General features: G+C 33.5%; 1 protein-coding gene across 1 annotated transcript in view; it reads right to left on the bottom strand.

Moving 5' to 3' along the window:
- Positions 1-3,948: 3,948 nt before the first annotated feature.
- The window catches only part of GCLM (glutamate-cysteine ligase, modifier subunit), a 16,671-nt gene continuing 1,308 nt past the window's right edge, over positions 3,949-19,311 (bottom strand). The window contains exons 2-7 of the mRNA XM_012661048.1: positions 14,844-14,909; positions 13,552-13,636; positions 10,816-10,875; positions 9,570-9,772; positions 8,341-8,455; positions 3,949-4,319 (exon numbers count right to left, since the gene is read on the bottom strand). Of these exons, the coding sequence (XP_012516502.1) occupies positions 4,150-4,319; positions 8,341-8,455; positions 9,570-9,772; positions 10,816-10,875; positions 13,552-13,636; positions 14,844-14,909 (699 nt within the window). The 3' untranslated portion in view covers positions 3,949-4,149. The remainder of the gene's footprint in view (positions 4,320-8,340; positions 8,456-9,569; positions 9,773-10,815; positions 10,876-13,551; positions 13,637-14,843; positions 14,910-19,311) is intronic.

Genomic DNA, 19,311 nt, shown 5'->3' with positions numbered 1-19,311 from the left:
AGAGAGAGAGAGAGAGAGAGAGAGAGAGAGAGAGAGAGAGAGAGAGAGAGGGAAAGAGCACGCGCATGAGTGCACAAACAGGACCTAGAAAGTTTACTGTACCCAAAACCCTTTGGTAAAGAATTACTAAGGACATACTTAAGCATGAAGTGAACTTAAATGGAGCAGTATGCAAGAATCAACAGTGAGCAAAGAAACTGGGAAAAGAGCTGAATCAAAATAAGTAATGCTAACTGTAAAACATGAACCTTAAAGTAATGGGCAAATAGACATGTCAAAATCTTGTATGACATTTTACACATTTAGTCATTGCTGAGGAAACACATTAAAGGTTTGACTTCCCTGGTAGCAGAACTATATACGGCCATATCCTGATATATTTAATATTTAGGGGAGTTGGGCAAGTTCAGTCTCTTTTATAAAATGGGACTTTTCCAAACTTACCTACTCTTGTCTCAACAGAAGCCATTCCATTCTGCCTGACAAAAATAAGCTTTTAAATGTGTTTTTATTGAATTTCTGAAGTTTACATATTAAATGCTTCATTATTCAACAAGAGCATATTTACAAACAAGGCAAATAAGGGCCTCTGTGCAGGATGCCCACTGCATCTTGTCCTCTGACCCTACTCTAGAGCTAGTTTCTTCAGGGAAGCCTTTCTTGTCCTTACCCTGCTACCCAGCCCCACTTCCTTCCACATGCCCCCAATCCTTTCCACGACTTCATCATTAACAGATGCAGCCTTTTATTTCTCTTATTCATATACAGATCTCCCTCTCTCCCCCAAATATACTATATGCTTCTTGAAGACAGGAATTATTTTTCATCTGTGTCTATCAGCAGCATTTTGCACAGTGCCTAGGACATAGAAGGCATCCAATAAATCTCTGTTGAATGAATGAATGCATAAATAGCTTTACAGCTTGGGTATTTAGAAGTTACTAATTTATTTTGAAATCATACTCAGTTTGAGTTGAAATAGTTCATAATCAATATAATGCTCGAGGATGCTTCCAACTATTGAAACAACTCAATTTAAAAATATACAACTCACACTTTATTTAAGTTCATAATATAGGTAAAATTAAAAATTATTATATTTAATGCTTTATATTTTGCTTTTATTTTATAGTATACCACTACAGACACATAAAAAAGTAGAATTATCTAATTAAAACATTTCCCTTCCTAAGTATATTATGGATTCTGAAAACTATAAAAATATTAATGAAAGTCATGTTACATACTTTTCAAAAATAAAACTGATATATCCCATTACCAACTTTACAGGAAAAAGACAGTTTTAAGTTCTGGTACATTAGAAAGCTGATGAAAAAAATAGGTTCAGAATCATAAGTTAGTGTATTTGACTATGAAAACAAATGACACAAATGGTTTAAATCCTCATTAAAACAGCTTCACATTTCTCTAAATGTACATTTGGCAGAAAGATGAACTGTCGGCCAATATGTCCTAAATATATCAATTACTTACATTCCAAAATATTGAAAATACTGGGTGAAAAATCTAGAAAGAAAATCTTACAGAAAGAGACATAATTAAATAAGCCTTAGACCTTTTATCACTGAAAATTAAGATCATAATTTTAATTACTACTTGGCTCTCATAAAGTGTCAACCATTCGTGCAAAATAGAATAACTTTTTATTTTCCATTTTACACATAGCTGTCCAAATGATCTTGTCGGAGAACTGAAAAATTATTAGCTATTGTTTGTGATTCAAGTTCTGGCAATGGTCATCCCTAAATGGATACTCTATTAATGTGCTGGGCACAATATAGTCTTTGGAATTTATACCACATGAATATATTTTATAAGACATCTTGTTCTTTCTGGTGACTACACTTTTTTGGATGAGAATTCAAGATAGACTCAGAACAAATTCCAAGTTACAGTACACTGTGTTAAAGTAAGGCTCCAATGTATTTTAGAAATGTAATAAGCTATAGCTTCTTTTTGTATTTACTGGAAAAAACCCAATTATATAAACTCTTTCTACCTTGGGTCAGTGGATTCATATCTCCTCAGAAAGCATATCTGTTATATAAACTATTGATAACTTAGCATTCAATTTTAAGCAATTATTTGGTAGTATTACCACTATTTTATGGCTTTTTAAACATTAAGTCCTTAAATATTTGAAAAGTATTCACTATATTCTGATAGTTTAAGAAAAAAGATGTGAACATCAGCTTTATTATAAAGCCTTAAAAAATCAGTTTTTTAAAACAGGTTATTCAATAACAGAAATTCAGAGTACAGAGGTGAAATAAAAAAATTCATTAAAAAGTTTCATACATGATCCCCTTCACAAAATGAATCAATCTATAATCTTGCTTCTTTGTCAAGAATTGGGGGTGGGAGGAAGGTCACAAGAAAGTTCCTGCTGAAGTTTGGATACATTAGCAACATTAAGATTTTTTTCCCCCCCACTTTCAAAATAACCCTTCAAACAATCCATTTTTTTGTAAGTCCAGGGTTTTAAAAAGCAATAAATGTGATATTAAAGTTTCCACTTACGGTATCTTGGACAGTTCACTGTATAGATTTAAAATAAAATGAACAATAGTTTAAAGATTTATGTTACATGAAAAAATGTTGTAAGTTTCCAAATTTGAAAGTTTACTGTATATATTTACTAACATTACATAAAAAAAGCTAGAAGGCTTAAGTAGCTCAATGTCTAAAAGTTTTAGGAGGTAAATCACCTGATTTCACATTATAATTTCAATGATCAAATTATCCAACCAGCAAACCACAAAATCTTACTAAGGAAAAGGGTCTACTGTATTTATTTTGAATATAGAATCATAGTTCTTTTTCCTAAGTTGAGAAAACTTGAGCAAAATTAGTTTTATATGGACCCATGGTTTAAAAATATCGTGATACAAGAGATTTTTAAAGAACTTTTCAAACTCTTCAAGTTACAAATTTATAGAATTAAGGAGACCTATAGTATGTATCAAAGGTCACAGCTTTATTTATTTTCAATTTTCTGGTTCTTACACTAATAAGGAATTATACTAAATGACCTCTAGTCTCTTCTAGAGCAGAAGTTTTGATTATATTGTTCTGCTTTAAAATAGTTAAGACCATATCTCAAACAAAGTTGTCTAAACAGACAATATTGGCCCTGAATTAAAGATTTTTTTAAAACCCCTTTTCTTGTTTTTAGTTCCTCCTCATCAATTAATGGGAAATAAATAATCACATATTTTACTCAACTGATTCTTAATCCTGGCTCTGTGCCCCATCCTCTCTCCAGAGCCCATAATGCCAGGCACATGGCAAGTGCTCAATACTTACTGAATATTATTGAATGAGTAGCAATTTACTAAGGATAGATCGAGAATTTAAAAGAATCTGGAGGTAACAGTAGTTGCTTTTATAAAACCCTCAAACAGTAACTTTAAAGCTTCTCATCTTTTCAGATTTACTTTGGTTTGTCTTTGTAAGTAATAAGAATAGAAAATACAGCACAAGAATACATGGTTAAATCATTATAGCTAAACTACAAGCAAGGACACATATAAAAGATTTAAGTTTCCATTCATGTATTGAAGAATGAATTTTATTTACACTACGAGTAAATTCTAGCTACTCCAGTTACTCTGAGATATAATTATTTTATCGATGACAGGAAAAATATCTTCCAGTATTATATTTCAGGTTTAACAAATTGTAATTAAATTGCTTAGTTATTCTGTAGAGTAAGAAGCAATTAATGAATTTTTTGGGAAATAAAAAATATGTATATACATTACCCTGATACCTAGGCCAAAATATATCTAACAACAAATTTCTTGATTTCTATTAGTCATAAAAATAAAGGAAAATATATTGCAAGTATTTTCTTTATAGACAATTTCAATTAGAAAACAATAGTTTAATGAAAACAATACAGTGGTTCCTGTGAGTGGACTGATATGGAAGCAAGTATTCAAAACTTGACAGATGACATACTGTCAAATATAACTAAAGAACATCTGCCTCAAAAAAAAAAAAACGGAATATCTGCATCTGCCTTAATGACACCATTTACAGGCAGTAACTAGATTTTTACACATTTCATTTTTATCTTATATTCAAGGAAAATATAGGTCAGCAAGTTATGATCCTAAGTCATAGTTAAGAACCCCTTCTTTTAGCTTGTAAAATGTAGCCTTTTGATTTGATAATTCCTCTACTTTTCACGATGACCGAGTATCTCAGTAGCCACAGTGGCACCCACTCGTGTGCTTGAATGTCAGGGATGCTTTCCTGAAGAGCTTCTTGGAAACTTGCTTCAGAAAGCAGTTCTAAAACAAACAAGAAACAAAACCGCAAAATGTTAAATTCTGAAACAAAATCACTTTACTATGTAGGGAACCATTTAACACAACAAAAGAAACACCTCAAAACTGAATATAAAATATACTTCATGTGTGCTGTGAATCTGAACCAGAATATTAGACGCTCTCAGGCAGGTCTTTAAATAAAGTATCTACGCCTGCATTCCAGCCTATTTAATTCCTATCTTCTGGTGAGTGGAGGCTGCTAGACATCTGTAGTTTCTGAACACCTCCAGGTGATTCTAATGGACAGTCACGAAAATACAGGAAAAGCATAAAGAAGGAAAAAAAGTCAAAATTCTATCAATTGGAGACGACATACCATTTCCACTGCCATGTATTTCTTTTACAACTTTTTTTCTGTGTATATATTTATCTCCATATCTTATATCTATATATATCTTATATATCCATATATATTTCCATATATTACATCTGTATATGTCTTATATCCCAATCCTACAAAATTAGAAATCATACTGTAATTACAGCCTAATTTACTGATTTTTTCCACTTAATATTGTGAATATTTTCCCACGTAATTAAATATTCTGTGAAAACATCATTTTTAGTAATTCCTCAAATACTATATTAATAGAGATATCATAATTTATACATTTCCTTACTGTTGGTCAAAACATTTAGATTTTTCCTAATATTTTGCTAATAAGGATAATGATATGATGACCATCCTTAAAATGCATGCTTGGCTATGGAATGAAGGTCCCGAGTACAAGTCTATTCTTGAGGCTTGACACACAGTATCTTACCAATTGCTTTCCAGAAAGGCTGTACTTTACACTTCTACCAGAGGTTGGTATGTGAGAGTGCCAATCTTATCATATCCTCATGAGCACCAGCAATCATTAAAAAATCTTTGCCAATGGCTATCTTTTAATTTGCACTTTTTTTGATGAACTTGTTATTTTTGAATTCCAAGTTTATATCCAACCCTCTATCACCATTCTGATGCCATATCCTACCACTCCCCTCCTCACTACCTCTTTTCCGGCCACACTGGTCTCCTTGCTGTATCGTGAAAACCTCAAGCACATTCACACCTTGGGGCCTCTGAATCAGCTGCTCCCTCTTCCCTGAACTCTCTGCTTCTAGATAGCCACATGGCTCACTTCCTTCTTGCAGGTGTCTGATTAACATTACCTTAGCAGACAGGCCTCCCTGACAGTCCCACATAAAACAACTCCTAACCTGGAAGTTCTTTTTGGCCCTCAGCCAACTTTTCTGCATAGCGTATACTACCACTTACCATATATAACATTTATTTTATTGTCTGTCTCCTCCCATTAGAATATAAATTCCATGAGGGTTGGCATTTGTCTGATTTGGTCCTTTATCTCTAATACCCAGAACAATGCCTGGCACATGGTGCTGAAATGACTGTTGAATGAATTAATTAATATGGAAAGATTCCACTGGGGTCAAAATCAACCTATAGGTAGGGCTTACGTGACCATCTACACAGCCTGATTTGGGAGTGCTAAAGGACCTGACCACCCCCAAATGAACTGTTGTGATACCTAAACAGCATTAACAGTAAACCCTCAGTAAATGTTAGCTATTATTACGTGCTAAGCACTTTTCTGAGTACTTTGCATGTATTAACTCATTTAATCTACATGTTAACCCTGTAAGATAGCTACTAATATTTCCCTTTATAGGGAGAAACTGAGGCAGTGAGGTTAGGTAACTTGCCCAAGGTCACACAGCTAGTAAATGTTAGTTTTCATAAACAGAATGCAAATGTCTCCTTGGAAAAGTAACAATAATATGGATTTATTTATCAGATTATCTAGCAGAGAAGAGGACCCTGAGGGAATGAGGCATAATACATATTAGATTTAATGGGAGTGGGGGGAGGGGTAAAGCAAATAAAAAAGAAAAGTTCTAAAGTCAGGATTACCTACTTTACGATTTTACATTAACTGTAGCTAAACTGTTACTACAACTTCTAGGACAAAGGGTAATGGAAAATAAATCCATCTGAGGAATAAGGGTAATTTCAGAATAGAAGTAGACCTTCATGGGACTTATAAACAAAATTCTATTTTAGATGACAAGTAGAGTTAAATATTTTACAATTTGGTTGCTTAAAAATAAAAAATTGGACACAAAATTGGAGAACTCTGCTATTCATTAACTACATACTTTTAAAATTCAACTATGTTAATTCTTTAGTCAGTAAATACAATAAATTAAATGAAGAATTGCTTCATTATAGTATCTGAAGATTCACTAATGGTATCTGCAGGATCAGCCTATAAATTCTAACCAAAAGGTTTAGAATTAAAATTAAAAGGACAACCAAGTATCAAATTATGTCAGTAATACAAAACCATACCAAAAAGGATTAAATCTCTCTCCTCATATACATATATGCAATATATTTTGTCATAACAATGATGTATTAGCACATAATCTAAATGTCAACATTTAGATACATGGAAACAAAATAGTAGAAATCTTAGTCTTTTCTTACTTCCTTTCCTATTGGCAAAAGGATAGAGTGTTTTCAGTTGGAAGTAGAAGGGGATACAGGCTGGGGTCATCAGCTGTTGTTAACAATTACTATTAGAAGAGCCTCCCCCAAAGTAAACAGATACATTATAACTGCAAATATATGGAAAGGTAAAATTTAAATGGCTTATATTTTAGAATAAATTAAAGCAATTCTTTGTTAGATTTTCACTAAAATGACTTTTTTAGTCATTTTAGTCAAAACTCTACTGGGGAGGCAAAAGTCACTATATCTTATTCTGGTATCATTTAAATGGAAATAAAGTTTTGAGACTGAAATACTAAAATACGAATGTTTCAAATCAAAGAGATAGTTCAGCATAGTGGGAAAGGCTCGAGAATCATCCAGGACCTAGGTCCAATTCAAACTTTGCCCCATGTCAATTGGATGACCTTGGCTAATTTTAAACTCTCAGGCTTTATTTCCTCATCAATAAAATGTCTAGTTTCAGCTGTTGTGAGGATTACAGATAATCTCTGAGGTATTTGGCATGATGCATAGCATTGAAGGAATAATAATTATTAAAACTATTCCTCCTCTGCTTCCTCCACTTCTGATGAAACAGTTAAAAAATGAGAATGGAGTAGACTGCTAATAAATAGTATAAAGTCTTACTAGGTTATTAATAGCATTCTAAAAATGAGCAAATTGAATCAAACCACCAATATGTCATATTTTTAGACATAAAAATAGAAGTAAAAACTGAATGTTTTTTCTCTAGGAATCATCTATAAAATATAATTTCCTCCAATATTTATTAAAACAGAATCTCTATAAAAATGTCATAGAGACTTAAAACTTTCACAAGACTTTCCTCACAACAAAAATAGTAAATATACAGGCTCTCTGAAACATTTATCTTTACAAGTTATTTTAAACATTTTCTTCCTAGCCTATCTAGTTAACTTGTAAAATGTTGATAAAAAATTATTCTACAGAAAGCAGGCAAGCCATTCTCATTAATCAAATAATGTTTCTCATTAACACTAAACATGTATCTTGATAGTAATGATTAAAAATACCTCATTAATTATCTAACCTAAGATGCTTTTTATGTTTTGAATTAAATTATATGTGCCTCTTTTTCCAGATATTTATCCTTTAAAATTAAGTGGCCCTTTGGTCCCATCTTTGCTGTACTAGACAAGATTATATATATTATTATTTAGAATGTCTCAACAGATCTTTTCTTTGTAGTTTAATATCTGTGAACCTCAACAGATGTAAAAGCTGTTCAGGAAATGATCCTTTCGCTTTCCCCCCCTCGGTACAAAGATAAAATAAAGCTTTCTGAAAATAAAGGCATAAACGTTTTGAACTAACCATTAAGAATAATTCTAGATAACACCGTACATTTATCACTGCATACACTTAAAAAGTCAATTTCAAAAACTAGCTTTTTGTAAGACAAAAGCTCATGATCAATCTCTATAATGAAAACACCACTCTTACCTTTTGGATCATTATGAGTCAATAGCTGTATGTCAAATTGTTTGGCAAATGCAGTTAAATCAGGTGGCATCACACAGCAGGAGGCAAGGTTAACTTGGTTACTATTTGGTTTTACCTAGAAGCAAAAATAAAATAATGACATTTCTCCTAAAGTAAGTATAATATAGAAAGTAGAAAGCAATAAGCAATAAAAGGACTTAATTTTAGAATACATGAAAAATCACATTCTATAGTTCTTAAAGTTTATAAAATGAACCATTTAACAATCTAATACATCTGCCTAGTAAATAAACATGATTCTAAGTTTGATGGTTTCAGCCACAGAGGGAATAGGTCTTAAAGGTAGAGGATCAAATATAAGTACATTTAATATTAAAATATAAAATATGGCTAGTAATCAGACAAATTTTAAAAGAGAAGAACTGATAACTTCCAATAGCTGGACAGTTAATTTATATATATACATTCTGAATCATCTAAGTCTCTCTAGGAGTTTCTTGGCTACATTCTAGCCTAGCTATCACCAAGTCAAAGGGAGAAGGGGCAACATTTTCTCTAGGGTCTTTTTGTCCATGAGAAGCTCTGAAAGCTCTAAAGAGGAGAAGGCTGAGGATGAAGGAAAAGGAATAAAGAAAAATACAGAGAGTAAAGGTAAAATACTAGTAAGTAACTTCCCAAATAATTTGGTAGGTTATTAGACCAGAGGGTGGGAGTAGTTAATTTATGACACTCACTCCATATCAAGTTGTATGAACTGAGAGTTTCAGACATCTTTGAATAATAGTTAGCAAAATATTTGTTATATATAATATTCCTTTACTTAGGAAATTAGAGCCACAGTCTATTAATATCTAAAGAAAAATGTAGTATTTTTCTACACATTTTTCAGCACATAAGTAAAACTGAAGGAAATGGCCTTAATTTAGTTGGCTGGAAATGCTTCAACACACATTTCCTAGTGTTTCTCTCATTCATTTTAACTGGGATTAATATTCAGTTCAATTAGACATAAGTGGAAAAAAAAAAAACAAAAACCCAAACCCTAATGATTTAGATAAAACCTGCCTCAAAACTCCCCCCCACACAAAAAAACAAAAACTTCTCACATTTGGAAGAGTCATCCCCCTGGTGAGTGTCTACTATGTGCAGAACACTCAACAAACAATATGCAGCAAAAGCTGAAAAGGACAGGCTCCTCCCCAAGTGCTCATGATCTAGCCATCCTTTACCTGTGCCCACTGATAGAGCTGCTCCAACTGTGTTTTGTCCAGATCGGAGGTACCTATAGCAACAATCTTTTTGCTCTGAACCAAGTTTTCTAATTCTTCCCAGTAAGGCCGTAAATGCTCCAAGGAAAGATTAACTCCATCTTCAATAGGAGGTGAAGCAATGATCACAGAATCCAGCTGTGCTACTCCAAGGACTGAACAGGCTGATGGGAAGGAAAACACAAAGAGGATGTTTGTTACATAATAAAAACAAATATTTCTCTTCTCTTTTTAATTCACATGTTGTCAATGTGCAAAAAAACAAATATTTCTAATGTCCTTAAAGTATCCCACTGAATTCTGTCCATATTGTTCACTAGTTTTCTAAATAACAGATACTTTCTTAATTTACCTTTCATTTAGAACATTTCCAGCTTTTGAAAATGTGTAACTGCCCATCCACCTACTTGCTCTGAGGGGCAGATCAAGTGGGTTTCTCTGACCTGCCTTCTTCCTAGGATGCTCACAACTACTACGGGCTCTTCTTTCTGGGGAACAGGATTCCTTTTTGTTTCCTACACCCAAGAATTTTTTGGTAGCTTCCTTATCTTCACAAAATTTTCTTCTTCTCCAGTTCTACTTGCTCACTAGTATCTCATATGGATGATCACAAGAATTTTGACCTAATATTCTATAACTGGTAGTCATAGCAAAGAATAAGGCTGAGACTCTGAAAAATGGTCTTAATCTATATTTATGGAGGTAGAAAATTTCTTAATTTCTACAAAATAATTTAAGAGCTCATTTTAAATGATTATTGTTTATTCTACAATTATATTAAAGAACCAATTATTTAAGTTTTCAACACCTATAAATGCTCAAAGAATGTTTAAAAAAAGGATTGAATAACTGTAATACCACAATAACCTAACCAAGTGTTGAAAATAGATATAAAATACTTGGATTTTGTTGCTATTGTTTTTGCTATAGCATTAAAAGGGCTGAGAATATGATTAAGGAGAACATCTATCCCTAAAGACAGTTAACATTTAATTATGTTACATCTTCTACATTCCTCTTATATATCAAAATATGACCCTACGTAAGTCAATATGATTCTAGAGAAGAAATTTGGCTAGAACTTTAAAAGGTAAAATTGGAATCAGCTCATTTTCTTTTTACCTGGACCTAAACAGAAGTTATAACTAAAAATACCTACACTAATTTAAAGCCCCCTATTAAGATAAAAAATTAAATTTTTGCTTACCCATGTCAACCGCATTTCTAGTTGATGATGAAGAGTTTGATCCTACAATGAACAGTTTTGCTGGTTAACGAAGAAGACAAAATCGATTACTACACTTGGGTATACATTTTACTATACGTTAGTATTAATACTGCCCTAAGACTAAGATGACAGATAATCCTCAATGAATTTTTTCCTTTCCTAGTCACATGATTTTTAAAATTTTCATTTTAAAACATAAAAATATCCTTCCATTGTAATTTTTAAATTATATGCTAGTTGCCAACAAATATGTTTGTCAAAACAAAAAGCAAATATTAATTTCCCATTTATTAGAAGGCAGGTCAGATAAATATAGGGGTTTAAATTTACTTGAAATATATATTTTTATGAATTAAACATTAATGGAGCATATTATGTACGTTTTCCAATAAACCAAAATCTATACAAAGACTAAAGTAAAAGGCTATAATGAGAGGAAAACTAAAAAAAAAAAATCCACAATTTCACCTTCCTAATACAATCATTTTCATTTTTAGACATTAGTTTCCAGTTTTTGGTCATATGAAGCAGAGCATAACATTGTTTCTACTTCTATTTGGTTTATCTTTATGTAATAAATATTTTTTATATATTTATGTGTATTTAGTTATCTTAAAATTTTTATCATAACAGTCATGTGCTTACTCTAGAAATGAGGAAAACCTATGAAAGTAGAAAGAACAAAAAGAACTGACAACAGTCTCATCACCCAAGGTAATTACTGTTTAGATTTTTGTGTATTCCGTTTTTTTCACTCAAGGGTGGCCTTGAATGTATTCTATGTTTTTAATGTATAATTTTACATACTCATTTTTAATGATTGAACATTATTCTGTAATTTTGATAGGATATAATTTACTAAGTGAGTTCCTGCTTATTAAACATTTAGGTTAGTAAATGTTCCAGTAGTAGTTCCAGTTTTCTGTTATCACACATAATGGTAAAACGAACATTTTGGTAACTTTTTGTTCAACTTCACACTGAATCATTTCCCAAGGATGAATTGTCAGAAATGTGATTATGGTTCAAAAGATATAGCTTTTTTGTGTAAGTTGTTATATTTTACTTATCTTCTACTTTATAAAAGATATGTACCAATTTATCAGACCACCAACAGTTAGGAATTTCTCTCCTAACAACTATAGGATGCTATTATTTAAAAAAAATTTTTTTTAATTTAGTAGATACAATATATGCCTACCTAAGGCCACATTAATTCACATTTCTTTGGTTACCAGGTATGTTGAGTAGTTTTCTATATTTACAAGATTGAGGCTTTGGCTTGATTTAAACTCAACTTTGTATGTACATATTTACTTCATGTAAACTCACTGTTCAAAAATCTAGATTTACTCAATAGATAAACAGATGGAGTAGTAGGAGAGCAAGGAAAGAAAAAATCAGAAAGGGGCACTGAGAGAAATAGGGCTAATAAAATACCCTTATGTGTACCCTTATGTAAAGTACCTGGCATTCAACATATGCAACACATTTTCTTGTATAATGTATACATTTTCTTGTATAATGTTTCTTGTATGTGTCCCTCGCTTTCTATTGCTAGATAATCTTTCTAAAAAACATTGCTTTCCTCATGTTACTCCCCTACTGAAAAGCCATCACGGCTCCCCTACCAGAGGAGAGCCAGTATTCACCACTTTGCTCCAACCCTAGCTCCCATTAAACTCTGAAAACCCTCCCCACCACTATTCCTCCATCCATGAATTTGCACCCTCTGAAATGGCCTGCTCTCTCTGAGATGAGGCACTTTTGGATACGTGGAATGAAGAAACCTCTTCATATGGAGAGAATTTTGAAAGCTGTCAAAAATCTCAAGCCCTATAGGAACTGAGGACAATTTCTAAGAGCTCTAAGATGGATTTACATTACGATGAATTATAATCAACCACAGAAAGAATGTTGCTTTTACTTCCTTTCTAACACAAACAGCAATATGAAATTAATAGAAAGAAATGGGTTTTGGAGTCAGGCATACCTGGATGGATTCCTGGTATAACCACTTACTGGCTGTATGACAACTTTCAAGACATTAAATGTCACGAGTGCAATGACAAATAGACCACACCCAGGAATTTCAATCTAGTCAAGCTCAAGCTTTTAATGACTATGCTATGCTGACTGTAAGGTGAGGGCAGGAACAGTACATCTTTTCATTTTTGTATTCTTAGAGCCTAATACAGTTTCTGGAATGTAGTACTCATGCACTACATATGCTGAATGGGAGTTATATATGTATTGCCTTTCTCTCCTTGCAACTTGTTGCCCAAACTTCTTTCTACACTCCCAGGTGACCTCAGTCACTGCTTACCAGTCCCACCAGAAAGGGAGGGCTTATGCTTGCTTTGGGTAGACATTGCTCCTAAACCTTCCCTTTACCCTTTCCATTTCCTCCACCTTAATCTTTCTATTGCTCTGAAATCTGACACATAAATTACATGACATGACATGAGAACATCATGAAGAATAGCAAGTTTGAGTTCTATTCTGACTCCACTGAAGTAGCCAGCATCGAACTCCTGTAACTCCCTCTTAAGAGTTGACAATAAAATTATGTTAAAAAAGAATCTGTTCATTTTCCACACTTAGTGTCTGAGTCAAGCACTACCAGGAGCAAAGAAAGGCTTACTCCCATGCCTAATAAAACCTCACTATCACTTCCACTATATAACAAAATGAATTGTAAAGGCTGGACTTTACCAGAAACTTTCATTTCTTCTCTTTCATCAGGATTTATCTTTTCCACTGCATGAGATACAGTGCATTCCAAGACATCTGGAAACTCCTATAATAAACATGTAATATTTACTGTAAATATAGAAGTAATGTTTCTGATTATAAAATTTTCTATTATCCATAATGCCCTTTAGAAACAGATAACCCTCATACCTGTTCTGTTAGGCTGTGTAAAGAAAAAAAATAGAAACAGATAACCCATAAGACAATATGGTTCTTTACCTGAGGTCTGGATAGGCTTCACAAGTATTACACATAGCAATTTCAGTGCCATAAAAATCCCCTGTGCTCTGCCTATTCATCCCTCCCTCTCTCCCTTCTAAGCCCTGGCAACCACTGACCTTTTTACTGTCTCTATAGTTTTTCTTTTTCCAAAATATCAAATAGTTGGAACCACACAGTATATAGCCTTTTCAGATTGGCTTCTTTCACTTAGTAATATGCATTTAAATTTCCTCCATGTCTTTTTATGGTTTGATAGCTCATTTCTTTTCAGCACTGAATAATATTTCATTGTTTGGAGGTACCACAGTTTATCTATCTATTCATCCACTAAAGGACATCTTGGTTGCTTCCAAATTTTAGCAATTATGAATAAAGCTGCTATAAACATCTGTGTACCGGTTTTTGTGTGGACATTAAATTTTTAGCTCCTTTGGGCAGATACCAAGGAGTATGATTGCTGGATCATATGATAATAGTATGGTTAGTTTTGTAATCATAAGCATTTTGAGCCAAAACATTTTTTTTCCTGAGTACAACAGAAAAAAGCAAAGGCCATCCCAATGCATTATAATGAATAATTTATGAGGATAATGAATACCTGACATTTGAAAAATGTCTAGTGACTATATTGCTAGGGTGATAGTCTACTAAGGCAATCTACCAACCAAAACTGTTTAATAATCATTTTTAGTCTAGTAGAAGAATGATTATCAAACAGTTTTCGTTGGTAGATTGCTTTCAACTAGATCAAAAATAAACTGGAATAAAACACTCATGGTGAGGAAACTGTGGTGGGAATTAAGCACAAGAATCCTAGTATTTTGTCTAGTTAAAGAGTTGACTACTGAATCCAGATTTTCCATTTTATGCTTAAGCCTTCTGGATCAGACTGCCATCTCAGCCCATTAGCCACAGAGAGTTTTATGACTAATTGCCTAATTGACTTCCCTCACAAAACTGAGGAAATTAACTTCCTGCTTACTTCACTTCCCTTTTGACCTGCATGATTTCTGTAGTCACATTTTACTTACCCTGACCAAATCTGGGCTAATTTGGGAACTCCACTCATTCAAGGTCTTTTGGATACAATCTCGAAGCTGCAAAAGGAATGCATTTTGAAACTGTTAAACTCTATACACTATGTACTTCTACAACAAGAATGTATTAGTTTGATAAGCAGGAAAAAAAAGATATCAATACGAAATACCATACAAACCCAAATTTTAATTCTACAAGGCTTTTGTTTCCTTCAACATAGATAAATACAGACCTGTTTTTATCCTACTCTTATTTTTCAAATTTTCTTGACCTAGAGCAGTAGTCTGATTATTTTTAAAATGTTTTTGTACCAATGAAAATTTAAATAAACTTTTGGAACATAAAACCATTCATAAAGAAACAAAACATTTTTTTTTTTTTTTTTTTTTTTTTTGAGAAAGAGTCTCACTGTGTTGCCCGGGCTAGAGTGAGTGCCATGGCGTCAGCCTAGCTCACAGCAACCTCAAATTCCTGGGCTCAAGCGATCCTCCTGCCTCAGCCTCCCGAGTAGCTGGGACTACAGGCATGCGCCACCATGCCCGGCTAATTTTTTCTATATATTTTTAGTTGTCCATTTAATTTCTTTTTATTTTTAGTAGAGACGGGGTCTCGCTCTTGCTCAGGCTGGTTTCAAACTCCTGAGCTCAAACAATCCGCCCGCCTCGGCCTCCCAGAGAGCTAGGATTACAGGTGTGAGCCACCGCGCTGGGCCACAAAACATTTTTTAAAGAATAATGTTTACAGAGGAACTTGGATTCAAGCCCAGGCCACCTGACTAGAATTCACATTAACCACTATGCTACATTCCTCAAAGACAAACAAATGATTAGAGAATTAGGGTGGCCAGAGAACTCCTATATTAGATTCACCTGTGCTGTTTTATTAAAAATTTAGATCCTGAGCCCAATCTTAGATCTGCTGAGTCACTCTCCAAGAGCAGCCAGAACTTTAACAAGCATCCCAAGTAATCACTACGTACTAATTGAAGTCTGAAAACCACCAGGACAGACAACTTTGTGTAAGGATAGTCCATAACTCATTTCCTAACACTTAGGCACACACTTATAACCTGTTTTCAGTGTTTTCTTAAACAAACAAAACTATGCTAACATTATAGTATGTTGTAAATTCCATTAGTTTATTCATCTTTATATCTCTTATGCCAGTGTATTTCAAACTTACTTGATAGTGGTCCAAAGTGAGACATACACTCATATAGTAAGCAAGGGTCTATAGACATATAATGGGACCAAAAAATTCACAAAACAGTATTTATGCTCACTACATGCCAGGCACTCTTATGGCTTCTTCTTTTTTTTCCCCAAATATTAAGGCGGTACAAGTATTTTTGCTATATGGATGAATTGTATAATGCAGAAGTCAGGGCTTTTAGTGTCCCTGTAACCAGAGTAGTGTACATTGTACCCGACAGGTACATTTTTATGCCTCATCCTCCTCTCATCCTCCCAAAAGGCTTCTATTTTACTAATTAGAAAAAATATACTGCTCCATGATTCACTAAACTGATTTATGACCACTAATGGGCCAACACTAGCAATTTGAAATCACTGCCTTATAGACAATCAAGGGCACAGTGTTTTTTGCAATCAATGAAAAAAGAAATGATTAACTAGAAGCCAGCTGCTGAATTGTAAAAGCACTTTCCTAATAGCAACCATAGAGACTAAATTGAAAAAAATTGATACATGTACTTTACTGCTTGTATCTCAGTACAGATCATTACAAGCGACTAGTTCATCAATTTAAGGGCACAGAGCCACTTATGTTAAGATTTATAATCCACAATTATTTATGTGCTATCCACAATAATCCACTTGGATTCAAGTTCTAAGGTCTCTTTCTATAAAGTACATTTATAATCAAATTTAAGTCAGTAGATGAAAATCAGTTGATAATCATTCTAGACAGAATTATAAGTTAATATTCTTTTAAAAATTAGTTAAAATTGAGGCAGCAGAACCAACTAGAGGTTAACAATTCTATCACAAATGCTTTGGCTTAAATCACAGGAGAATTCTAAGAAATTTCCCGCTGGAAGGACAGCTCATTCGTATTCTTAAGCTTTCCGGATGAATTCCTCAATCCAGGAAGATAATAATATTTTCAGAGTATTCACTCCTTTCTTGAAACCATTTCTTGAATTAATCTTAGATTCTGCAAAAATGTCAGGACAAATCATAGAACAGTCTAATGTTATAATTAAATGAGAAATTCATTGACTTTATCACAAACTTGATTTTTAATCTTATAAATTACATGTTATCTACTGTACATTGAACATTAACTTTGTACTTTTTTGCTCTCTGCTCTTTTCATTCTTATCATACACACATATCACTGAAGATAAGTATCACCATAATTTAGTGTGTCATATCTGGAGTTTTATTAATATAAGAGTTTTGAAAATACCATGATCCAACTGGTCAAACACCCTTATAACAAAGAACTGAGCAAAACAGTCCCACCCATTTAAAAAACAGTGAAACACACGCCTGTAATCCTAGCTCTCTGGGAGGCCGAGGCGGGCGGATTGTTTGAGCTCAGGAGTTCGAAACCAGCCTGAGCAAGAGCGAGACCCCGTCTCTACTAAAAATACAAAGAAATTAACTGGACAACTAAAAATATGCAGAAAAAACTAGCTGGGCATGGTGGTGCATGCCTGTAGTCCCAGCTACTCGGGAGGCTGAGGCAGGAGGATCGCTTGAGCCCAGGAGTTTGAGGTTGCTGTGAGCTAAGATGATGCCACGGCACTCTAACCCAGGCAACACAGTGAGACTCTGTCTCAAAAAAAAAAAAAAAAACAGTGAAACAAAGTATGTGGGCAGAGGTCACAAAAAAAAAAAAAAAAATTACAACTAAAAGAGACCTTTTAAGAAATTTAACTGAACTCTCTCCCTAAGGTGTAAATTTTCTCAATAATGACTGACTTATTCAGTTTCTTTAATCTCATCAATGAGGTTGGGACTTTAAGCAGCACATCTCAATTTGGGGATCTGGTTGTTATAAAGTTCTTTATGCAGAAACAAAACATGCCTCTCCCATTCTAACTAAGCATTCATAGTTTTCCTATAATATGATGCCATTCCTTCAAGTTTTTCTCAAATGTTTTCTAGTTTCTTTAGTTTTGTCCTACTCTTACGAAGCACCCTACATAAAAACAAGAATTAGTTCTCTGAACAATGTTTTTCAAACTGTGGGGTATGACTCAGTGCTTAATGATACCAAATGTTTAAAAATTAAAATAGGATAGAAAAAAATCAGAATACACAGTACATAATAAGGGTTAATATCTTTTCATGAAACCTGTGTTTCAGATACACAGATATACATATATATATATTTAACCATGAACTGGATTGTAAAAGGCAGTTCTCACTGTGTTGTCAAAAACTCTGAAAGTCACCATTTTTAGAGTGTGTTCCAGTGAGATAAGAGAGAAAATTTTGCCCAATAACATCAATATACATGCAAAATGCTGTAATGAACAATCACCATTAGTGCTAGAAGAAATTAAGGGTTTACATACCAAATACAGAACTATTTATCTCTGGGAGATATAGTCAAAGTAGTGGTTTAAACAGAACAAAATATACTGAGCTGGAACTTGAATACTGAATATGGTTTGGATTCAGATTTGTTAATCAAGAGTTCTCATCTCTTAATGGGCACTGACTTCCAATACCAGGCCTGGGCACAGGTCCAGCCATACTCAGAAGGATGTCATGTGCTGCTGCATAGTCTACCACCACCATCTCACATATGAGAGCAGAAACTGCCCAGGAGCACATCTGATAAAATCATAATATGACATAGTTCAGGGAAGTTTTTTTCTTTTAAGATTTCCTTTATCTTTCTGATGGAACCAGCTAATAGGAAGATAAATGCCTGTATGGTGAGCACTTTCATATATTATTTCTTTTTTAAAAAAAATTTTGTATTTTAAAATTACTAACCAGGCTCGACCCTGCTTAGCTTCGGAGATCAGACGAGATCAGGCACGTTCAGGGTGGTATGGCCATAGACCATATATTATTTCTTAATTCTCACAACAACCTAATGAAGGTATTATTACCCAACTTTAAAACTTTGTAAACAGAGAGGCTAAGTAACTTTTTCAAAGTCACATAGCTCCTAAAAAGGTTTTATTATTTTTTAATTACTAAAAGTGTCCCATACCACCAATATGCACAACGTGCAGTCAATGGATGACTATCTGATTAGGAATGGCCAGCAAAAAGTATTAAACGAGTGTAAAATTCCAGATTAATCTCTGCCACCTCCAACTAGTGATTAGTCTTTTTTCCTTTTTATTATTGATATATAATGTTTGTACATACTCACGTGGTATTTAGTACATGCATATAACGTGTAATGATCAAGTCAGGGTATTTAGGGTATCCATCACCTCGAGCATTTAGTGATTAGTCTTTAGGTGAATAA

This window comes from Propithecus coquereli, unplaced genomic scaffold (genome assembly GCF_000956105.1).
Source record: "Propithecus coquereli isolate 6110/MARCELLA unplaced genomic scaffold, Pcoq_1.0 Scaffold7, whole genome shotgun sequence".
NCBI classification, from domain to species: Eukaryota; Metazoa; Chordata; class Mammalia; order Primates; family Indriidae; genus Propithecus; species Propithecus coquereli.
The sequence above is the reverse complement of the archived record's forward strand: the minus strand, read 5'-3'. Positions and strand labels throughout refer to the sequence as shown.